The sequence below is a fragment of the Egretta garzetta genome, unplaced genomic scaffold (assembly GCF_000687185.1).
Source record: "Egretta garzetta isolate BGI_Z169 unplaced genomic scaffold, ASM68718v1 scaffold36, whole genome shotgun sequence".
NCBI lineage: Eukaryota > Metazoa > Chordata > Aves > Pelecaniformes > Ardeidae > Egretta > Egretta garzetta.
Window position 1 is genome coordinate 1,178,203 of NW_009259975.1, and position 20,459 is coordinate 1,198,661.

At 35.9% G+C, this 20,459-nt stretch overlaps 1 protein-coding gene across 5 annotated transcripts in view; it reads left to right on the plus strand.

Annotated features, from left to right (window-relative positions):
• Window positions 1-1,013: 1,013 nt before the first annotated feature.
• The window catches only part of RB1CC1 (RB1 inducible coiled-coil 1), a 64,114-nt gene continuing 44,668 nt past the window's right edge, over window positions 1,014-20,459 (plus strand). For 4 of the 5 annotated variants that reach the window (XM_035895885.1, XM_035895883.1, XM_035895884.1 and 1 more), the window contains exons 1-5: window positions 1,014-1,140; window positions 4,114-4,240; window positions 4,496-4,666; window positions 15,147-15,349; window positions 16,433-16,868. In XM_035895885.1, coding sequence (XP_035751778.1) covers window positions 1,070-1,140; window positions 4,114-4,240; window positions 4,496-4,666; window positions 15,147-15,349; window positions 16,433-16,868 — 1,008 coding nt within the window. In that variant the 5' untranslated portion in view covers window positions 1,014-1,069. Of the gene's footprint in view, window positions 1,141-4,113; window positions 4,241-4,495; window positions 4,667-10,556; window positions 10,612-15,146; window positions 15,350-16,432; window positions 16,869-20,459 lie in introns of those variants that run through there. The other variant, XM_035895887.1, reaches the window with a different exon arrangement.

Genomic DNA, 20,459 nt, shown 5'->3' on the forward strand with positions numbered 1-20,459 from the left:
GTCATTTTTATAATGATACAAGAATATTGCTGAGTGGCTAAAACTCTTCCACCTTAACTTTTCATAACTCCTTCCACATCAAAACAATTTCAGGTCATTAATGACTGCAGTGTTAGTTGTACTTCTGCAGCAGCTTTGTTAGTGTGGAGGAGATTATTCATAAACTTACAAGCTTCTGTGGAGGAGAAGAGAAAAAGGCTCATAAGTACAGAGTATTTCTATGATAAAATCTCAGATTAAATGTCAGTGTTTTACAAAGTAATTCAGTGTTTTTCTTCTGTTATGTACACTGGAGAAACATATGCTTATAGTTACTCATCCAGGTGCTTGTAGGGCACAGGACTGAAAGTGCATCCAGTGCGTTGGACTGCACTGTCTGTCTTGATCATTCCATATTTGCTATTAGTGACAAAGAAAGTAGCTACAGATTTAGCTAGTGCTGAAAACAGAGGAAAGTATTTTTTAAAACTATGACTTCATTATGGAGAGATAGAAAATCTACATGATCTTAGGGTTTTTAATTATTTTTTTTTTTGCTAATGCTTCCATAGGTCGGAGTGGAAAAAAATATGGATAGGGATAGTATTGAGTAGATATACTTTATGGCTGTAAGTTGAGGAATGAATACTTACAGCATAGATCATACTGCTGTTTATAAAATCTGGAAAAGATGTCTGGAAATAACTGTATCTGGACCTTTAAAAATGCATTTCATAATTGAGAAAAGTCAGGTCATGATCTGAAATGGTGGCCTCTGCAACTGAAAGTCATCTTTTCTTTTTTAATTCTCCTGAGTGAATATTTTCATGTGTTCTTCTAACTATCTGCATATGTGGAGGCTTGCCTCTGCCGAGGTCAGAGAAGCATCTGTATGTTTAGTAATGGATAAAAAACTGTGGGAATATGAGAGCTGATGCATTCACCCACTATATACCTAAAACTATTTTTTCAAAAGCATGTACATGTCTTTTGCGTAACTCATATGTGAAACTAACATTGGAATTTTTTTCAGTTTCTAAATGATTTTAGCAGTGGAAGTTATAAACTTCAGAGACCTAAAGAAATCATCATGAAGCTATATGTATTTCTGGTCAACACTGGAACTACCCTTACCTTTGATACGGAACTTGCTGTACAAAAGTAAGAAAGTAAATTAATTGTGTATAGTTTGTTTTTCAAATTTTAAAAAAAAAAGAATATATATGCTTTTCATATGCTAAATTTTGGAGAGATGATACTCAGTTGCTTTTTAGTATATCCATGTAGTTATCTTCTAGGTTTTCATGTATTTGAGTGAATTTTGGGAGGTTTTTTGGATTACTGTTTTCAGTGCCTTGCAGATGACTGTGTGTGTTTGAGGTCCCATGAAAGAGTGGAGTGGTTATTTACTTTCTGGGGCAGTGACAGAGGATGAGCTGCTTTTAGCCAAGTCTGGTGTTATGTTTGGTGCTTTTTGGAAAAGAAAAACTGTCAGAATGACTTCTGATCTTCTGTGACCTTTTATTAGATGGTGTTTTCATTTAAGATTTTTCTGTAAGAGGTTTATTTTTTTTACGGACTGGCATCACAGAAGAAATTCTGCAGATTGTTTTCTCCTGTCAGTATATACTCATCCTGAAGAAAATGTGCACTTTGTAATGTTTTTAGATTGGATGCTAAAGAACTGGTTGTCTCATACCCAGGATGGGTAAAGGTTGGTTCTGTCCTATGCTGTAAGGCTCCAAAATGTTTTACAGCATTTCATACGTAAAACGCGAACTTCTGAATGCCCAACTGCCTGAAATGTGAGCAGTATTACAGAATCAGTTAAGTCCCAACAACTTTGCTGTTTGTATTTTTTCACTGCACGTTTAAAAGCATCTTGCAAAAGTAAAGATGCTTTTAGAGAGGTGTAGACATACTGGATGTATTGTATCCTTTTCCTTGTTCTCATGTGGGACTCTATTAGAGTAAATTGTGTTTAAATCATGATAGCACATTACACCTTGGACCTAGCAAGAGCCAAGCTTACCTGCTGTCTTCATGTTCTATCTGTGATGAATGAGTTGCGAGTAATTGTGCTTGAAAGACTTCTACCATGAATTTTGTGCTCAGATCCATTGTTTCCTTTCTCCTGAATTCCAGTTTGTACTTTCATGACTCAACAAGTGAATCTAGATTTTGAAACTTGTTTGGGGTGGAAGGGCGGAAGGGCCCTAAGACTGTCTACACTGATAGCTTTTCTATGCTGTTTTTCAAAGCCCACTGATACTCAGGGTATTATTGAGCATGAAATAGTATTTCCTCTCAGCCATTTTGGATCTACTGGGTCACTTGCAGATGTATCAGCACCCTTGTATGCTGTCTGGTACATTGAGACATTCTGTTCTTAAATCACGGTGAGTGAGCTACAGCATCTTAACTGCCAGACTAGGCACCTAATAGTCTGCTATGGGCTGACTTTTTGCTCAGTTGGATAGTTCTTTGAGAAAGAAGCTTTCCAACCGGCTGAACCACACAAAATCCAAGACTCTTCAGTTGAACAGTTTAACTTCTTATTCTGTATATCTAGACTTGCTCTTTCTAGAAAGACTAATTTTCTTGGGTTCTTTGCCCATCTTCTTGCACATGGACTGGTCAAGCTGTCTTCCCAACAACCATGGAGATGATAGGTGAATGTTTACTGTAACACAGCTAGTGGGTACAAGCTTGTGCTTATGAGATGTTTGTAGTGAATTCATGATGTTATATTGAATCATGGTTATTTTAGATAACCGATCTTTGTTTTTCAAGTACCATAGAGCAAATAACCTTGTTATGCTTCTTGCTAGTTATATCAAACCCATTGATTATTCACTTGATACTCTGAAGCTTTTTAATACCTTTGCACAGGTACTACCCCTGTCTGTTACAGTTTTTGTCAGTTACTGTATCATATTAGTAAATTCTCATTTAGTTTGCTGTTTGCCTGTGTCTTCAATACAAAGTCTAGAACTGTCTCAAATTAGCGGTAATGGAAGATGTCATCACCCAGAATTAGAGGTACAACGATGGTGGATGAAAAGAGGGATGGCTTACTGATCTACTGTTTCTGCATCAAAAGTGTCTGTAATGTTTATATTAATTTGCTGCATGTAGATGGGTCATTTAATTGCTTGTTTTGTTAAGTGCTATACTGCACTTCATGTACAGTAAATCAGAGCTGATTAGGTGAAACTGTATTTTTGTTATGCATAAAGAAGTGTTACTACTCTTGTCATCTTCTAGAGTTTCAGCTTTTTATTCATAAAGTATATATTCAAAGAACACAATATGACTTTTACTATTCTAAATCCTTGATGTGACTTAATCCAGAATTTCAGCATAGAATCACAGAATCATTGGGTTGGAAAAGACCTTTAAGATCATCGAGTGCAACCGTACCTGTCCACTACTAAACCATGTCTCTAAGCACCCCATCTACCTATCTTTTAAATACCTCCAGGGATGGGGACTTGACCACTTCCCTAGGCAGCTCATTCCAGTGCCTGATAACCCTTCCAGTGAAGAAATTTTTCCTAATATCCAATCTAAACCTGCCCTAGTGCAACTTGAGGCCATTTCCCCTTGTCCTGTCGCCCGTTACCTGGGAGAAGAGACTGACCCCCACCTCGCTACAGCCTCCTTTCAGGCAGTTGTAGAGGGCGATAAGGTCTCCAGGCTGAACAACCCCAGTTCCCTCAGCTGCTCCTCATAAGACTTGTGCTCCAGACCCCTCACTGGCTTTGTTGCCCTTCTCTGGACATGCTCCAGCACCTCAATGTCCTTCTTGTAGTAAGGGGTCCAAAACTGAACACAATATTTGAGGTGCAGCCTCATGCTATCAGATCTTCTTGGAAGAAGGTTGCTGATGACTTACTTGTAATGCAGAGGCTGTCTTCTTTTAGCTGATAGCTTATTAGCTGGATATGCAGAATGCAACACTTTACAGCACTTACAAAACTTAGAAATATGTCATTGTGTAGAATAAAAAATAATACTTCTTTAAAAAAATGTTCTGTTTTGACACAGGTAAGTTACCTGTGTCTATTACAGGAATATGCAAAATTAGAGACACAAGCATGCTGATAGTGTCATCTTCCCATTTTTTTCCAGTGTGGCTGATCTGAAACATGCAATTCAAACAAAGTATAAGATTGCCATTCAGCACCAAGTGCTGGTTGTCAATGGAGGAGAGTGTATGGCACCAGACAGGAGAGTGTGTAGTTACAGTGCTGGAACAGTAAGTGCATGCTGCATTCTTTATCTAAACTGTCATTTACAGGGGAAGAAACTAAGGGATTTTTAAGTGTTTTTCTGTAGTGTACTGTTTGCTGGATTTCTTTGCTTTGAGAAGTAGATATTGTATGTATTCAGCTTATACATGTAAATATGAATGTATTCTTAAGGACACATTAACTGCATGATGAAATAATTGGTGATTGAACGTTACATTGCCTTTACTCAGTGTTTGGTTTCATTTTCTTTTTGAGTGTAGGATACCAACCCAATTTTTTTATTCAACAAAGAAATGATCTTGTGTGAACGTCCACCAGCTATCCCCAAGACCACATTTTCAGCAGAGAATGAGATGGAATTGAAAGTAGAAGAATCTCTTATGATGCCCGCAGTGTTTCATACAGTAGCATCACGGACGCAACTTGCTGTGGTAAGTAAATTCTTACTGTACTTGCACACCAAAGGAAAATAACCTTTTTGTGTGTCAGAAGGAAAGCTTAGCATAAATTATGAAATAGTTTGTTAAAAAGACAGTAAGAATGGCGTATTAGTGATGATGTATTCTTCAGAGCCATTGTCTCGAAGTATCAAGGTAAGTATTGAAATGTGCTTGCTTCTTCAGCATGTTCAAAGCTTCTTTCAAAAGCATACTGTAATACAGCTTTAGGGCTGCATATGTTTACAGCATTTGCAAAATAAAAGCAATCTGCTTGCTTTGGACCCATGCCTTAATGCTCTGCCTTATTTTCAGTGTCTTCAGTCTGCCTTAACTTGCAAACAGAAAAATTTGTTACTTGGGAAACGTTCTTAACCCAAGTAGAAAATTACCATATAAGTTTTAAAGCACCTTGCCAACCTTCTGTTTCATCTTATATGTCTAAACAACCGGTGAGGAATTAATAAAACTAAGCTTCCCTTTCCTAAAATTCAGGGGTTTTTTTATTGAGTGTCAGGTTTTACTTGCACAGAAGGAAAACTTGTCAGAACTCCAGTTTTATTACTTCTGTATTATTTTGATGGGGGGAACTAGTTCCCTGCAACATGGTCAGTAAGATGTCAAGTGTGCATACAGTAGAAACGGCTGTGTGTTCAAGAGTGACACAGTAGCTGGACTAATTGCTTTTCTTCATGTTGGGAAATATTGCCCTCATTTTCTTTTTCAAATTTTACATTTAAAGGCATTAAATATTTTTCATGTCTCTAAAGTTTAAATAAGCTACCAAGGGCTGGGAGTGGGGGAATGGTTATGTGTAGCACTTAGCACAAAATGGATAGTATGCATGTTTTTAGCATGTTGTCTTGGTAGTAAAGTTTCTTAGTTTCAGTGACAACTTTAATGCAGTTCAAAAGAATATTTAGTACTTGAAGTGGCTGGGGTTTAATACTGTACAGCTGAATTCAGAGAAGAGTGCTAAGTCTTGCGTATAGTACAAGTTTTTTTGGTTTTCCCCCTTGTCCTCCTGACCTGTCAAGATGGGGAAAGTCTGAATAATCTGACCCTGACATATTTTGTGATTTAAGGCAGGGATTGAGTCCAGTAGACTCTTCCTCTCTCTACCGCCTGTTGACAGTTACTGCTGACTTAGTAAATAGGACCTTGAGTTATTAGGGATCTGTGAATCACATGACGGTCATACGGAGAAGAGTGGATATCGATGTGAATTCAGCTAGGAGTGGGAGGTTTTCATTTGTGCTTCTTAAAGAGTGTGAGGATTCTGGTGTTCACCGAAACTGAAAGTGCTTTAAAACCATTTTTTGTGAGGTGTTAAGAGGATTTATAAAAGTTGGCAAGACTGGTATCTGTTAAATGCTTAATGTTGATTGATTAGATCAATCAATGGGGCTGTAGTAATTACTATGGTCATCATGTCTGTGCTTTGCTTAGGGTAATGGAAGTGAAAGGTGGTGGTACCCAGTCTCATGTTTCTCATTGTTGATATTTTATTTTCTTTCTTATTCCCACCCCTGATTTTGTGGTCTTGAAGATTCTTAGTTTTGATTTTGGTCTGGTGAAGTTACTATACACTGATCGAACAGATTTAATTCCTCTGGAGTAAGCTTTTAATATTTCTGGGACTTTTATAAAAAAATACTCCTACTTAGCACTAACAGTTCTTTTCAAGTCTACCTTCTCTTCCCCCTTGATTCTGAAGGATGTATTAATATGCAGAGGAAGCAAGTGTTTCTGTTTTAAATCAATTATTTATTTATTTACTGGCTCATTCTGGTGTCAAGTCTTCTGTAAGGGAAGCTCGTATTTCAGAAATACTCTTAAAAGTCTCTGCGTGGAGTGCAACTTTTAGTGGCCAACTGGAGCTATAATATTTAGTTAGAGACTGAAAAGTTTATCTTGGAGAGAGTGATCCTGAGCTGATTTGCAAGAAGAAAATAAATCTTCCCATGCTTAATGGCATTTATTAATATTACTATGGGATTGGAGGAGGAATTTGGTGTTTAAATGTCTTTAAACACAGATCTAAGTAGAATGGAGGTGTCATTTTTAGCATGCGGATGTTATCCTGAAAGAGATTATTCTCTGTTCCCCACTTCTTTCAGTTCTTCCCTGCCTGTAAAAGAGCTACAATGATAGTAGAATCTTTTGTGAAAAACTTAGAAATTTATTTAAAGATTAAATAGCCAGTCATATTCTTAAATCTGATACACCTTTATACTCACAGTTAATTTTATCCAAGATTTTAATTCTTTAAAAACCTTAAGCTCTTTGTCAGGCTGTGAAAATGTATTGGGTACTACTTTGGGAGGTCAGGGGAATGTCAAAACCATCATGTATGGTGGAAGATTAGGAAATAGGCTATCATGACTTTAGATGTACTGAGGTGTGAAGACTGTATAAAGGAGCATTGCAGTATTGTACTAAAGCAGGTTTTTGTCATGCCTGCTTGAAGCATATTGAGCTGTAATTCAGAAGAAACAGAGGGAGGACTGGGAATGTGGTTAGAACATTAATCTTCTTCAAGGTTCACCATAAGCCTCTTGGCTGGGAGGAAGAGGCAACATGGGATATTAATCCTTCTCAAAATTGATTAAGATCTGTCTGGGGAGAGCTAGAAAGGCTCTGACCCTCCGTACTTGTGAGATTGATGCATCCAAAGCCACACTGAGAATACTGTACAGGACACTTCTTGCAAAATGGGCATGAAAAATCTGCCTTAAAATGATTCAAGCTTTCTTTTTATTAGAGACACCTGTTTTACCAGAGAAGCTGAGTGGCAGTACTTGGTGGAGAGCTTTTGCCTATTGTAATTATGTAGCATAATTTAATTATTTATATTTAATTATTTACTACTAGTACATGATAAAAATACTTTTTATTAGGAAAATAAAAGTTACAACCTAAATCATTGCTCATGATAGAAAGTCTTATTCTTCTCAGCAATAAGAAACAGTAATGTATAACTATGTAAAAGTAGGGGAGACTCTTTGATAGCTACAGTTTCTATTTAATTTGGTATCTATTCTGCCCAGAGGTTATACAGTGTGATTTTAAAATCAGACTTAATACAAAATTGTAAACAGCATATAAAAGGGTAAAAATGCCTTAGAAGATGGCTGCTAAATTATTGTCGAAGAGATCTTGGTGTTATCTCTCTTGTACCTTATGCCCTACATCTACTTTAGTAAAGAGTGTGAAGACTTTGATTTCTACCTTGTTTCTCCCTCATTTTAAACCTGCCTGAAAACTATTGGATTTCATCATGTTTTTTGGCATCTGTGACTTGAACTGTATACTACTTGGCAACTACGCTGTAGAACTGTATGAGAGGTGTGTTTTTACCTTACATTATTTTGAACCTTATTTGTACTGTGGAGAAAGGTGGACGGATATTTCTGATTCACTTATTCTGACCAATATTTTGTATACACTGGTATATGGCCTTTAACTTTCTTTTTCACAATAACAAGTAGTTCTAGATTCTCCACTAACGAGTACTTTTATTAATCCATGTCTTTATTTCCTCTCCATTGTTTTTTGCCTGTCTAAAGCTGACCATTGTTGACTTAAATTCAGCTTTTGCTTTCTCTGTTTTTTTGCCATAATGTTCAGATATCCTTAGTAACTATTAAGATATAAACAAAAGTAGTCTTTTTAGTTCACAGTGGAGGCTCTGGCATTCTTATAGCCTTTTGTCCATATATGTATAGGGTATAGGTATATATAAAAGCAGCCTTTTTTTTTTCCCCAATTGAAACTGATTTAGTTAACTTATATGTAGCCTTTTTAAGATTTTAATCTCTCCTAACCAAAAATCATTCCTGTGAGAAACTTATTACCTCCCGTTTGATTTTCCACTGTACCATGATTATTGTATCAAGATACCTCAAATTTTTCTCTCCTTTTGCTTTCATGATTTCATCTATACAGATTTTTTTTTTTAAGTTTCTGTTGATTACACGAGATCTCATCATGTAGAACTCACAATAAAGATTTGGTAGCTTGAAAGCAGCTATGTCTGTTATCTTAACTTGTTCCTTTACCAATTAGACTGGAATACTTGCCATAGGTTTTGTCACATGTGTGGCACAATGTCTCTGTCTTAGAAACTTTTTTTATCAGATCCTTTTTGGTCAGCGTTTGTTGCATCTACTGTCTGGCTTTTAAATCTCAGTTAAAGCAACTTTCTAAGCCTATTTTCATTTTATGACCCAGTATCCTGCTTTCCTTTTGACTGAAAATTTACCTTTGAGATGCTTGTGCCTAAAGCATTACAGCTTGCCTTTTTACAACTAGCCTAGTTTCCCACCTCTCTTCCAGTTCAGCAGTTTTGGCCTTGAACTGCTGTATGTGGACAATGAGGTGTGCAGGGTGTTTGCAAAAAGTTACGTACACACCAGCTTAGGAGAAGACAAGCTGTTCTCTATACAGCTCATTGTGCAATAAACTATGTTGTGTGAATCTTATCTAATATTGTGGTCTTTTACCACTACTGCTTAAAATAATTTCTGGTAGCTTAGCCTTTAGAAAAGGATTTTTTTTTTTTTAAAGTGATGTAGCTGAAGTTCGTTTTATTTGTCCCAGAAGAAGAATATTGGAAACTTGGGCTTTTTGTTAGTGGATATGTTTCGCATTTTATGTGATACCCTCCCTGTCATCATCAAACTGTCAATTCTGGTTAGTTTTTCTTTGAGAAATGGAAATGAGGGTGAGAAATTGTGTGGTCATTTCATTTAGTTGCCTAAAATCATGGCTGTAGTCATAGTACCTAGATCATTCTTGGTTTAGTTCCAAACGCTTCATAATACTTAAGCCAAGAAGTATAGTCATGCTTCCTGAATGCTGTGTATCCACTACTTAGAGAAATGCTCTTTCACTACTACTAGAAAGCCGTTTTGAGATCCTCTGGAAAAGAGTTTCTTTAAAATTTTAATGTTCTTTAAGGCATAATGTTTGTAGCAGTTCTGTAGCTAAATTCTTAGTTTAATAGCCAGACACGCTTCTAGCTCCCTCATAGAAGTCCAGAATTCTTTGTAACTCAAATTAGCAATCAGTCTCATAATCCTTTAAAGTAATTGATCTGGGTGGGGTTAAAATGGAGTAGGTTTTAGTTTGCCCTAAGGTGTGTACTGAAAGATACAGCGTTTGTTTTGGTTGGCCTTTGTAACCAGAACTGTTAGATCAAGCTTTTAGAAAACTCACCAGGAGAAAGACTTGAGTGTCTTGAAAGCAAGCTAGTAAAAGTTGTTACTTGCCTTGTACTATGGTTTGATTCTCTGGCTGTGGTGGTTTATGTCAGCTTCTCAGTATTTTTTCTTTTTGGTAGTAAATTCTGTTGCTTGACTTCTCCTAGCCTGCTTTTAATGTCAGAGCCAAGTGCTGGTGAAAACAGTACTGAAGAAAAAGTCATTAAGCTATAACTTAGAGAATAACTTGTTCAGTATTATGCTGATGAAATAAATAATTTCTGAGTATGCAGTAAGTCATGAACTGTATGGACAAATGTCCATAGGATGCAGTCACCAAAAATGGCCAATATTAAAGGAGAATGGAATAATCAGCTCTCTAATGAAAGGAGAGAAATTGCTGTGAAGTACCAGTCTTCCTCACAGTGAGGTGCATGAATTAGAGATAATGGTCTTGGTTACTAATTTTGGTAAGCAAGATAACGGTTACCTTTTGTGGAAGCTTTTATCTGCTGTTGTAGTGTATGGGCGTGTGTAATTTCACTTTCAAGGATCTTTTTTATTGGCCTGAGGTTGATTTTTTTTTTTTAGGGTGACTGAAACCTCTAAGGAGTCCTTTTTATAGGTTTTCAGGCACGTGGCAATAGAGGACTTTGATGACTTGTTTCCTTTTACCACAGGGTTGTAGAGAATGGAAAGAACCCTGCATTTCCTGAGAACTTTTGTTCTTTAGAGGTAAGTCCAAAGACCACTTAAGACAAACAGATCTTCCCCAGATATTTTTTTCATTCAGATGAGCAGAATTACAACAATAGGAATCAAAGATGAAGTCTTGGAATTAATGGGAAACACTTTACCAGTTAATTTCTGTTCTATGTAAAACATACTTTGCTTCTACTGATTTTGGTTGAAACATACTAAACAGGAGTAACTATAATCAGAAGAATCACCTAAATAAAGTCATGGTGAAAGAGGGAAATAATTCAAGTAAACATTCTGTTAAAGCACCCAGCCAAAGATAAAAATCTTTCTGGTGGGCCTGGGAATTTCTTAACAAATTAGGAAGTGAAGATGCCTTTATTTACTCTTCAACATAACAGCATGTTGAGATTAGCCTGGGTTTGTCTAGTCGCGTACTGGTAGTGTTTCTTGAGATCCACATTTCAGTAGTATGGTGAAGCTGTCGGTGTTCTAGGTATGCTGGTATAACTGAGTAAGATGGACGTAACTCTACAAGGCAACTGAAGTTAATTTTTATGCTCTGTGAACCATTGGGTGTCTGCCAATTACCCTTGAGTAGAGCTGTGGAAAATCAATGACAAAAGCAAGGCAGTTGTTAGGCAGGCTTAATTTTGCGTGCTGGAGCTGGCATTTTTACTGAGAAGTATTAAAATGTGCGTTGGATTGCAGGCTTCTATTTATATGGCTGACATAATTCAGTTTTTAGACTTTATTAATTTAGCAGAGAACTGCTTAATTCTTTTCTGCATGCACATACCAGTTATGTGAAATAGATCAGTCTTGATACTTCTGAAGTAGCCTGAGGAGGTCTCCCCGGAAATGGTGTCTACAGAGATGGTAAAAAGAACAGGCCAAATCACTTGAAGATGTATTCCAGTAGTGATGGGATGATAAGAGAGACATCTTTTTAGATATATGTAGTTTTTAATTTCTTAACTACTTTTAAGCTATATAGATGCTACAATGGAAGCAAAAAGCTTCACCACTTCATTTTCTTGCCCTCACATTTTGAAAGCAGGTTATAGGATTTACTGAAACAGTATTTTCTTCTTGACCCCTCCATGCAGCATTAAAAAATAAAATAACAGCTTAGCATAGTTTTCTTATTCCCTGCATTGGTATGTGCTTAGTATAGTCTAAGACTGAAACAGTTCTGATAGGTGGAAAAAATAGTTACTCCATACATTTTGAACTTCATCAGACCCATCTACTTGGACGCCCTGAATTGAGAGTAATAATCTAATTTGAATGTAATGAGCTTATTTCATGATACTGCCTAAGGAACCAGCATCAAAAGCAGACTCTAATTGCATTCAGGTTTATCCATGCAGACAGAACTCTGGGAGGATGATAATATAGAATGATATTGTAATATCTTGCATATGTGCCTTGAAACAGTCATGTCTGTTTAGTTGTACAATTTGATTTGTAGTGTATTAGCTTACAGGTAACTTTGAAAACATGTTATTTGAAAGAAACTTAGCTATATTTTCAAATTAATTTTGAGCTCAATGCTCAGTCTGAGCTCTAAATAGTTCAGAAAAAATCTTTTGTCTCTTAGTATTGTATTTATGATTGCTTTCATAATGGGATTTTTTATTTTCATGTCCGTGTCTCCTGCGTATACAACAAGGAGCTGCAGCTCATCTGACAGCGAATACCTAGTTGAATACTTAGATGGCATTGGGGTATTTTTATATAACAGTTCCTTTGGGCAAATCTCTGTTATATGACAGATCCTAACACTTATTAGAATCTCCTGCTCTTAATGTGGTTTCTAAAAAAGAAAAGAAACATAATTTTCCACTATGGGTAATACAGTTGCTTACTCTTACTTTTCTAGGAGTCAGACAGCTGACAAGCTTCTGGTTTGGTTAAATTTGGGTAAATGGCCACAGATTAGACTCCTAGATACAGAGTCTCAGTGCTGGTCATCAGTAGTGTAACAAGTGATCTTGTAACTAATTTTTTTTCCTACTGAAATTTGTTAACTTGTTTGATAGTGTTTTGCTGAGGAAACAACCTTGTTAAAATGAAAATTTTAAATTTACCACATTTAGGTTCTTAAGGGAGCATCAAAAAATGACATATAATAAAGCCTTATAGAACAACACTAACTTGTAACTTCTATTGTGAAGACAACAAATAGATCTAGCTAAAAAAGCAGATACTGGTGGCCTCTAGGTAAGAGTGTCTCGGGACAGAAAGTCTGGTCATATCAAGCCCAGCGTACTCACTTCCTTATTGCACAGTGAGTTTGAGGAAAATACAACAAAAGCCCCTGCCCAGAGCTTTTAAAGAAACATTTTTGAAGGTGGGAGAAGTCCAGTCTTTACTTTCCCCAATAAACTGTGATACTCACTTGAAGGAACTGCATAAGAAGACTTTATGATCAGTTATGATTTTGCAGATGGCTTATACTGTTTTAGTCTTCAACCTAATATGTGGTTCTGCTTATGCTCTCACTTCTGGAATTATTGCTGGTAGTTTGGAGGAAGGTTGGCTTTGGGAAGAGGATAGTGTTTGTGAATTGAAAGTAAAATGCTTGTGTACATTCCCAGGACATACATTAGAACACAGTGGAGACATTCAGTTACCTTTTCAGCTTCATATTTTTGGTATATTTTTTAGTATACCTTAGGGTAAAACAGCCTGTTCTTTTGGCTCTTAATATGATAATTGAGGAAGCAGTTATTCTGCATTTTTTTTATATGCTGTGGAATTTGCTTTTGAGTAACTTGTATACAAGATGAATGTAAGAAAATAACATAGAAAATATTCAGTTGTCAATATTGCGTTATTCAGCTTATGTGAATTGAAATTGTATAGATAAACTGGAGATAGCCTGAAGAAAATGACTTGCAGATTTCAGTCCTATCTGGATGCTGTCCCAGTTGTGTTGTTGGTTAGTTTTGACTTAGGAAGTGAGAGCTCATGCACCAAGTAAAACAACTGTACTTTTCAAACCAGAAATCCTTATTCTCTTGTGGACAGAAAGTGACCAAATTGCAGAAAGCAGGAAGACAAATAGCATCTTTACTGTGAAGTGATAGAAATTTGTAATAGCTTTTGATTTCCTTGGAGTTGAGGAATGAGCAGATGTTCATGTGCTGATAGCTTAGATACCAGTGACTTGAAGTACAGTGGGCTTTTGTTGTACTGCTTGAGACAAGGCTTGGACTTTTTTAACATAAAAAAAAGGGAAGGTATTCATAACTTTCATGGTTTGTCAGTGTGAATTCTGAAGCGTTTGGATAAAATGCTCTGCAGTTTTGTGGTTTATTTTGGGAAGATAAGTGTTGTTGGACTATTTTTGTGTGTGTGTGTGTATGCATATGTGCTGCTAACCATGTGTTCGGCGGCAAATGCATTCTGAAATATACTGATGGGTTGGGTTTTCAACACTGCTTTCTCACTGTATTTGTATAACTTGTTTCTCCATGAATGGTTTTCTTGCTATAGCAGAGGAAAGTTGTGTTCAGTCCTAACAGTATGCTCAACCTGCAAAAAGTAGTAAGATTTCCTTTCTCAGAGGGTAAGTAGATATTAAAACCCAACATACAAGTATGCTCAGGAAAACATTGTCCATGCAGTATGTTACTGATAAAGTATTGAGCTGAAGTATTTATTGTGTGACTTTTTGGTTTACTTTCTCATTTCGGTGTTTGAGTAGTAGGCACTTTGAGGGGGACAGTCTCTTGTCTTAAATTGGTAAACTTAAAGTAGTTACTCTTCTAGTAGTAGTTAAAACTTTGGAATAGAACATAATAGGCATTGTTGTTAGTGCACTTTTAGTAAGATGCAGTACTTGCCATATGTAGGTCTCTGTTTTAACTCTGCCAAGTTGGGTAGTAATTAAATTCTCACCGTCTTATGGCAGTAAAATGCCTCTGTGTCATCCAGTTCTTTAGCAGAAAAACTTCCATGTTGGTTAGCATATGCCAGGTTTCAGGGTGCATTTTAGCATTTTGTGGACACTCTACACTGCTTCTCATCATGTTGCATCTGGTTTATTAATTAATGGAAGACTTATTATCTGCCCTGCTATTTTCCTCATGCATCTCTTGCAGCTGATGCACCTGCACTTCTGCTGACTTATCCTGCAAGTCTTATTCTGAGCTTTTGCTTGGCTCATCAATAGTTTTCTCCTTAATGGACCTTGTTTGCCAGCTCCTTGTATCAGATTAGTACAAGCATTATTATTCATGTATGTGTGCACTGAATATTTTGTATTAGCAGCATTTAATTAATTTTATAAGGTTTTTTTTTGGAACTGCAACTTTTACCTGCCTGTTTTGAAGGTATTTCCCAGTAAATCAACTATACATTTTTCTTTATCTAATTAATTTTTTTATATAAGAATAAAGGAAGTTTTATTATTTTTGATGAAGTTTTAAGGTGTACAACTTTTTAGCTATCTAAATTTAACACTTTTTATGTTATGTCTCACTTTAATGTTTTATATAGTTACCACAGTCTTAACCTGAGATAATTTACATTTTGTTGGATTTTTTTTTTCTTTTTTTCAGGAAATGTATGAGGTTGCCAAGAAGCTTTGCTCATTTTGTGAAGGTCTTGTACATGATGAACATCTTCAGCATCAAGGCTGGGCTGCCATAATGGCCAACTTGGAAGACTGTACATACTCATACCAAAAGCTACTTTTCAAGTTTGAAAATGTGTATTCAAGCTATTTGCAGTCCATAGATGATATCAAGTTGAAACTTACACAGTAGGTTTGCCATTAAACTTCAGCCTCAATCTCCAAAGTTACTGTATTTTAAACTTATTTTTTGAGTGTTGTATGTCTGGTGCTAGTTCTAATTAATCAAGCGTGTATTTGATTATGCAGCAAGAACATTCTTTTTCTTCTATGCTAGTCATTCTTTAACTGACATTTTTTCCTGGTATTCATCAGCACACAAAAACCTGTATTGAATTATGTGGAAGATATGCTTGTTAATGAACAGCTGTTGAAGAGCTGGAGTCTTTCCAAATGTGCGCTAGAAATAGCTAGATAATAAATTTAGACATTAATCAGTATTTTTAAATATATATTTGCACTTTTGAATTAATTGCTTTTTAATACACTTGAGCAGATACTAAGAGTGATGATCTATGTTGAAAGTATGAAGTCGTAACACAATCTTTGGGTGTATATGTATACTTTTGAGGGGGGGTGTGTGTGGGGGTGTGTGTGTGTGTATACTTGTATCCTGCAAAGTCTCAGTGTTACTTCAAGGAAAATCTTTGACATATTTCTGGACATTATAGTATTATGGTATTTCTACGAGTGCTTTGCCTAATAGAATGTAAGTAGATGTTGGATACTTAAAGAAATAAAGCATTAATATGTTTTATTTTCAAAAAAAACCAACCAACTTCGTAGTTTCTACCAAATATATAGGAAGTATTTAAACTCTGCAAAAGTACTTGGCCAGAGGACACTCAGTCTTTGGTAATAAGCATTAGTATCAATGCATACTGGAAACATAAAAGTCCCGGTTGTGTATTTAAACTGAGACATGTCTTTTTTTTTTTTTTTTATCAACTGCCCTTTTTTTTTATTGGAAGTTTAGAAGAGTTCATACTCAGCAGTGGAAGAGAGCAAAAATTGTGATTACTTTAGCTGTCCTTTCATGATGTTGATACTGAACGCAGTATTTTGAAAGGGTATTTACCAAATTAATTTTGAATTCTGCTTCAGTTCTAAAATAAATAGGACTTTATATTATGGGTGGTTTGTATCTAAGTTGTGATGTCACATTGGCTTCTAGATACTGATTTTTTTTCTTTTCACCCTTTTTAAAAAAAGCTTGGGTTCTGCTGTTTCGATCATGGCCAAGATACCACTGCTGGAGTGCCTAACGAGACACAGTTACAGAGAGTGCTTAGGAAGACTGGATTCTTCAGCGGAGCATGGAGGGGCAGAAAGCGAAGAAACTGAGGATGGGAAATCTGCTGAATTGGTGCTTTATTCTGATATGTCTAGAATGAACAGTAAATCAATGTTAGCTTCATTTTGCAAGTCAGTTGAACATTCAGCCTTGGAAGGCACAGATCCTGAAAATGTAAAAGATAATAAGGAGTCTGGTCAAAATGCTACTGTCGGGGACAATGAAACATCAGTAGAATTGAAAGATGATGATCAGCCTTCCTTCAATGTGTCTTTGTTAGACTGGATAAATGTTCAAGATAGACCTAATGATGTCGAATCGCTCGTCAGAAAATGTTTTGATTCTATGAGCAGGGTAAGTTAACAGTTTTTTTAAAAGTCAAATTATATTGCATTGAATGTTGCTGTTTGTTTTCCAGATGCCGGTGCTTTTGAAGTGACTCAACTTTTTATAACTCGTTTTTCAGATCACTTTCTGAATGGAGACCAAAGCAGAGACTGGGGGTGGGGGCATGGGAAGTACTTTAAGAGTTCTTGAGTGTTAACAATTTGACCTTTAGGACAATGTATAATTTCACAATGGATGCTTGTTATTTCTCTTGTTTCTCAAGTAGCCATTCCTGTTGGAAAGCCAATAGCTTCCTGTAGCATAGAATAGAAGTAAAGATACTTTGCTTATTTCTTTGCTTTTTTCATAGAAGTTATGCTTGCAATGAAAGTAAAGATTTTCCTGGACCAAAGTTCATGTTCTTTGTGTTAAAAATACTGAAGCCTTTATTAAAATACAGGACAAATTAATGTGGTTAGCTGTGATAAATTTACATACTCTATATATGCATTCTTTATTAGCTGATACAGATGCGCTCAGAAGAGCCCAACATGTCAGTTTGTATTTCTGATAGAATGAAAATTGCTCACTTTCTTTACTTTCCAAATTATTATTTTAGCCAGTGAGCATTATAATAACATTTTAAAAACCTTTTGCGTAGAGATTTCCTTCTTTCTCTGCTTTCACTGTAGCTTATATTTCTTAATTGTCTAGCCTTATTTGCATATGTATACTTTTATACTATTATAACTCAATACACCTTGGACAAAGAAAATTTCTATTGTCTTTGACATTTCATTTCCTCCTTAAGGTAGACTGGAAGACTGTCTCGGTTATGTCTAAACCTCATCTATTGTAGGGAGCATTATGTGGTCAGTTCAATTCTGTCTTGAAGTAGTTGGAGAATTGGGTTTAATACGAAGGGCTGCTTAAGATTTTGAGCTGTCTAAATTTTAGTAGTACAGAAAAGACTAAGAGAAAGATTGAACTTCACAAGGTTTTTTTTTCCTTTAGCAAAAACAATATTCGGTTTTGTGGGTGAAAGACTTACTAATTGCTGAAGTCTGAGACAGTCATCTGTCCTGTTTGTTCAGTAATGCTACAAGGTGCTTCCTGCTATTTTAAAACAAGAGTGACAAACCCTGGTAGTTCGGTTGTGAGAGCATAAATTCAGTTTGTACATAATATTAAAAGGGCACAAATGTAATGTCCCTTAAAAATCAGTATTTTAAGAGACAGGCATTAAACTTCCAAATAGATCAGTGATACTAAAGATACAAAAGTGAAAAAATAACCACTTTATTGAAATACTTCCTGTATCTTTTTTGATCAGCTTGTAGTCTTAGCTGACATATATTGCATGTTTTAGGGAAGCTACCTTGTAACTTCATGCTCTTCTGTCCTTGCCTTATGTAAAGCTATTCAGAAATCCTGTGTTTCAGCTATTGTTGTTTCGTAACTTAAACTGATTTTTGTAGAGAAAAAAATGTGATTGCTCCTACAAAAACGAAGTTTCTTTGTTTTCTTGGCATAAGCAGAATTGGCAGGTGGAGAAAATGCTTTATTCAGACCATTCTGGCCACCACCGGAAGTGTGATTGATCAATCTTGATCTATTTTGGTTCACAAAAAACCCAAAGCTCTGAAGTAATGTGATAGTTCTTTTCCTTAGGAAAACATTAATTTATTCTCTTTTGATAGCAGCGCAGACAAAGGATTGAATCTTTGCCTACCATTGATTTAGAATTAGTTTGAAAACAGAATTGGCCTGTAGCTGAAAAGGAAAAGAAAATACTAAATAAATATCTTGCAACACAATTGTTCTTCTAATACTTACCTGAGATGACACTGTAACATAGCAAGCTAGAATGAAACGGCACTAATTTTTTTTTTTATTGTTTTTCCTGCGTTCTCCCCATGCCCTTTCCTTCTTGGAAATATGAACCATACAAATGGTTTGTGATTGCAATTCTTATTTGAAACTCTGAATTCAGGTAAGATTTTCATGAAAGTGTAAAGCATCAGAGTGTGAGCTTTATACCTCATACTGGTAGTCCTGGCAGAACTGGTGTGTTGCACAGAGTGCTGCTATGTATCTGGTTCTCCTAGGCTTTAGGTGTTTCTACAAAATTACACTGCAGAATTACATTCTGACTGCAGAAACCTAGGCTGCAGTGAAAGCATTGGGTAAGTGGGAGCTAACCAGATGTTTCTGTTAAGTACTGTTGTAGCCTCTTAAATAAAAAGCTAGAAAAGACTTTTAAAGTTGAGGAGAGCAATATTATCTATCAGTAAAAATAGAGCTGAGTGCTACAGATGCAATTAGGTCAAAGAGGGGATAAAAAGAATGGATGGAGGAACTAAATTACAGGGTGGAATGAGAGGAATAGGCAGTCCTTGTAAAAAGAGATAAAACACAATTAGTTTATGAAGGTAAAAAGAAAAAAAAAATCCACCATATTGCCATATTGTTTTTTAGTATTTTGTCTGTTAAGCAATTGTTTTGGGTGCTGCAGTGGAGTAATTCAGGATACCACAGGGGAATAATCCTGAACAGGATGGCAATGAAGATGATCCTATAAAAACAATCTGGTTTAATCTCGGAGACTATTTTTATTAGTAGTTCTCGAAGATGGACAACTCACTTGAGAAACACCCAGACTCGTAAGACCTCTCATAACATACTAAAAATTAGCCTTTGCCATTTTCAGAGAAATTCAACGTATTTTGTCACATTAACAATAGCATTATTTATTCTGAAAAGTTCTGGGCTAATTACCAGTTTTTAGTACTTCCCCCTGCGGTCTTTTTTGATTGATTGTTTGGGTCTTTTTGTTTGTTTGAAGGGAATGAAAGGCCTATTCTTTGTAGTTCCTCCTTAATTTGTAATGCTTTTCCTCTTCAGATTCCTCTCTCTGTACCATGTAGAGGTGTTTCCAGAATGAAAAAGTGCTGTGTGTGAAAGCTATTATGCAGTTAAATAATAGATTGAGGGGAAAATAGTACTTTTACTTATGTTAATAGTGAGTCATATAAGTGGCTTCTTTTTTGAGGGTTAATTTGTGTGCTCTGTAAGTGACATAAACCCTGCATTTTGACAAAAGAAGCCAGTGCTGTGACAGCAAATATGGCCTCACAGAATAGTGTCCTTTTCACTGGATTCTTATCTAACTGTGCTATACCATAACCATTTCGGATAAATTTGGGCAAATTTGTTTGTTTTGCTAACACCTAATGACTCTTACTACGTCCCTAATACATTCCATGTTTAGATTAAACTCTTGTCTTATATGTGCTGTTGTAATTAGCTATGTTGGTTTTAGAACTAGGGAAATAAAGACTAATTTATTTCACTACTTGAAGAGCCACCCTTAATATCTGTGGACATTGGTAGCCACTCAATGTTTCAAACACTTTTTTTCTGGATAATGGCCTGTGAAGGAATACAATGAAATAATTTTTAATGTTTTTTATTAGGAAAAACATGAGCAAGAAGTATTGTAAATGTGTTCTTTTCCATAGCTTGTTTTCCAGTTACTTAAAACTGATCTGCTTGTCTAAGGAATCAATTAAAACATTCATTTAGCGGGGAAAGGCTAATGGCTCCTGCAGCTCTTTC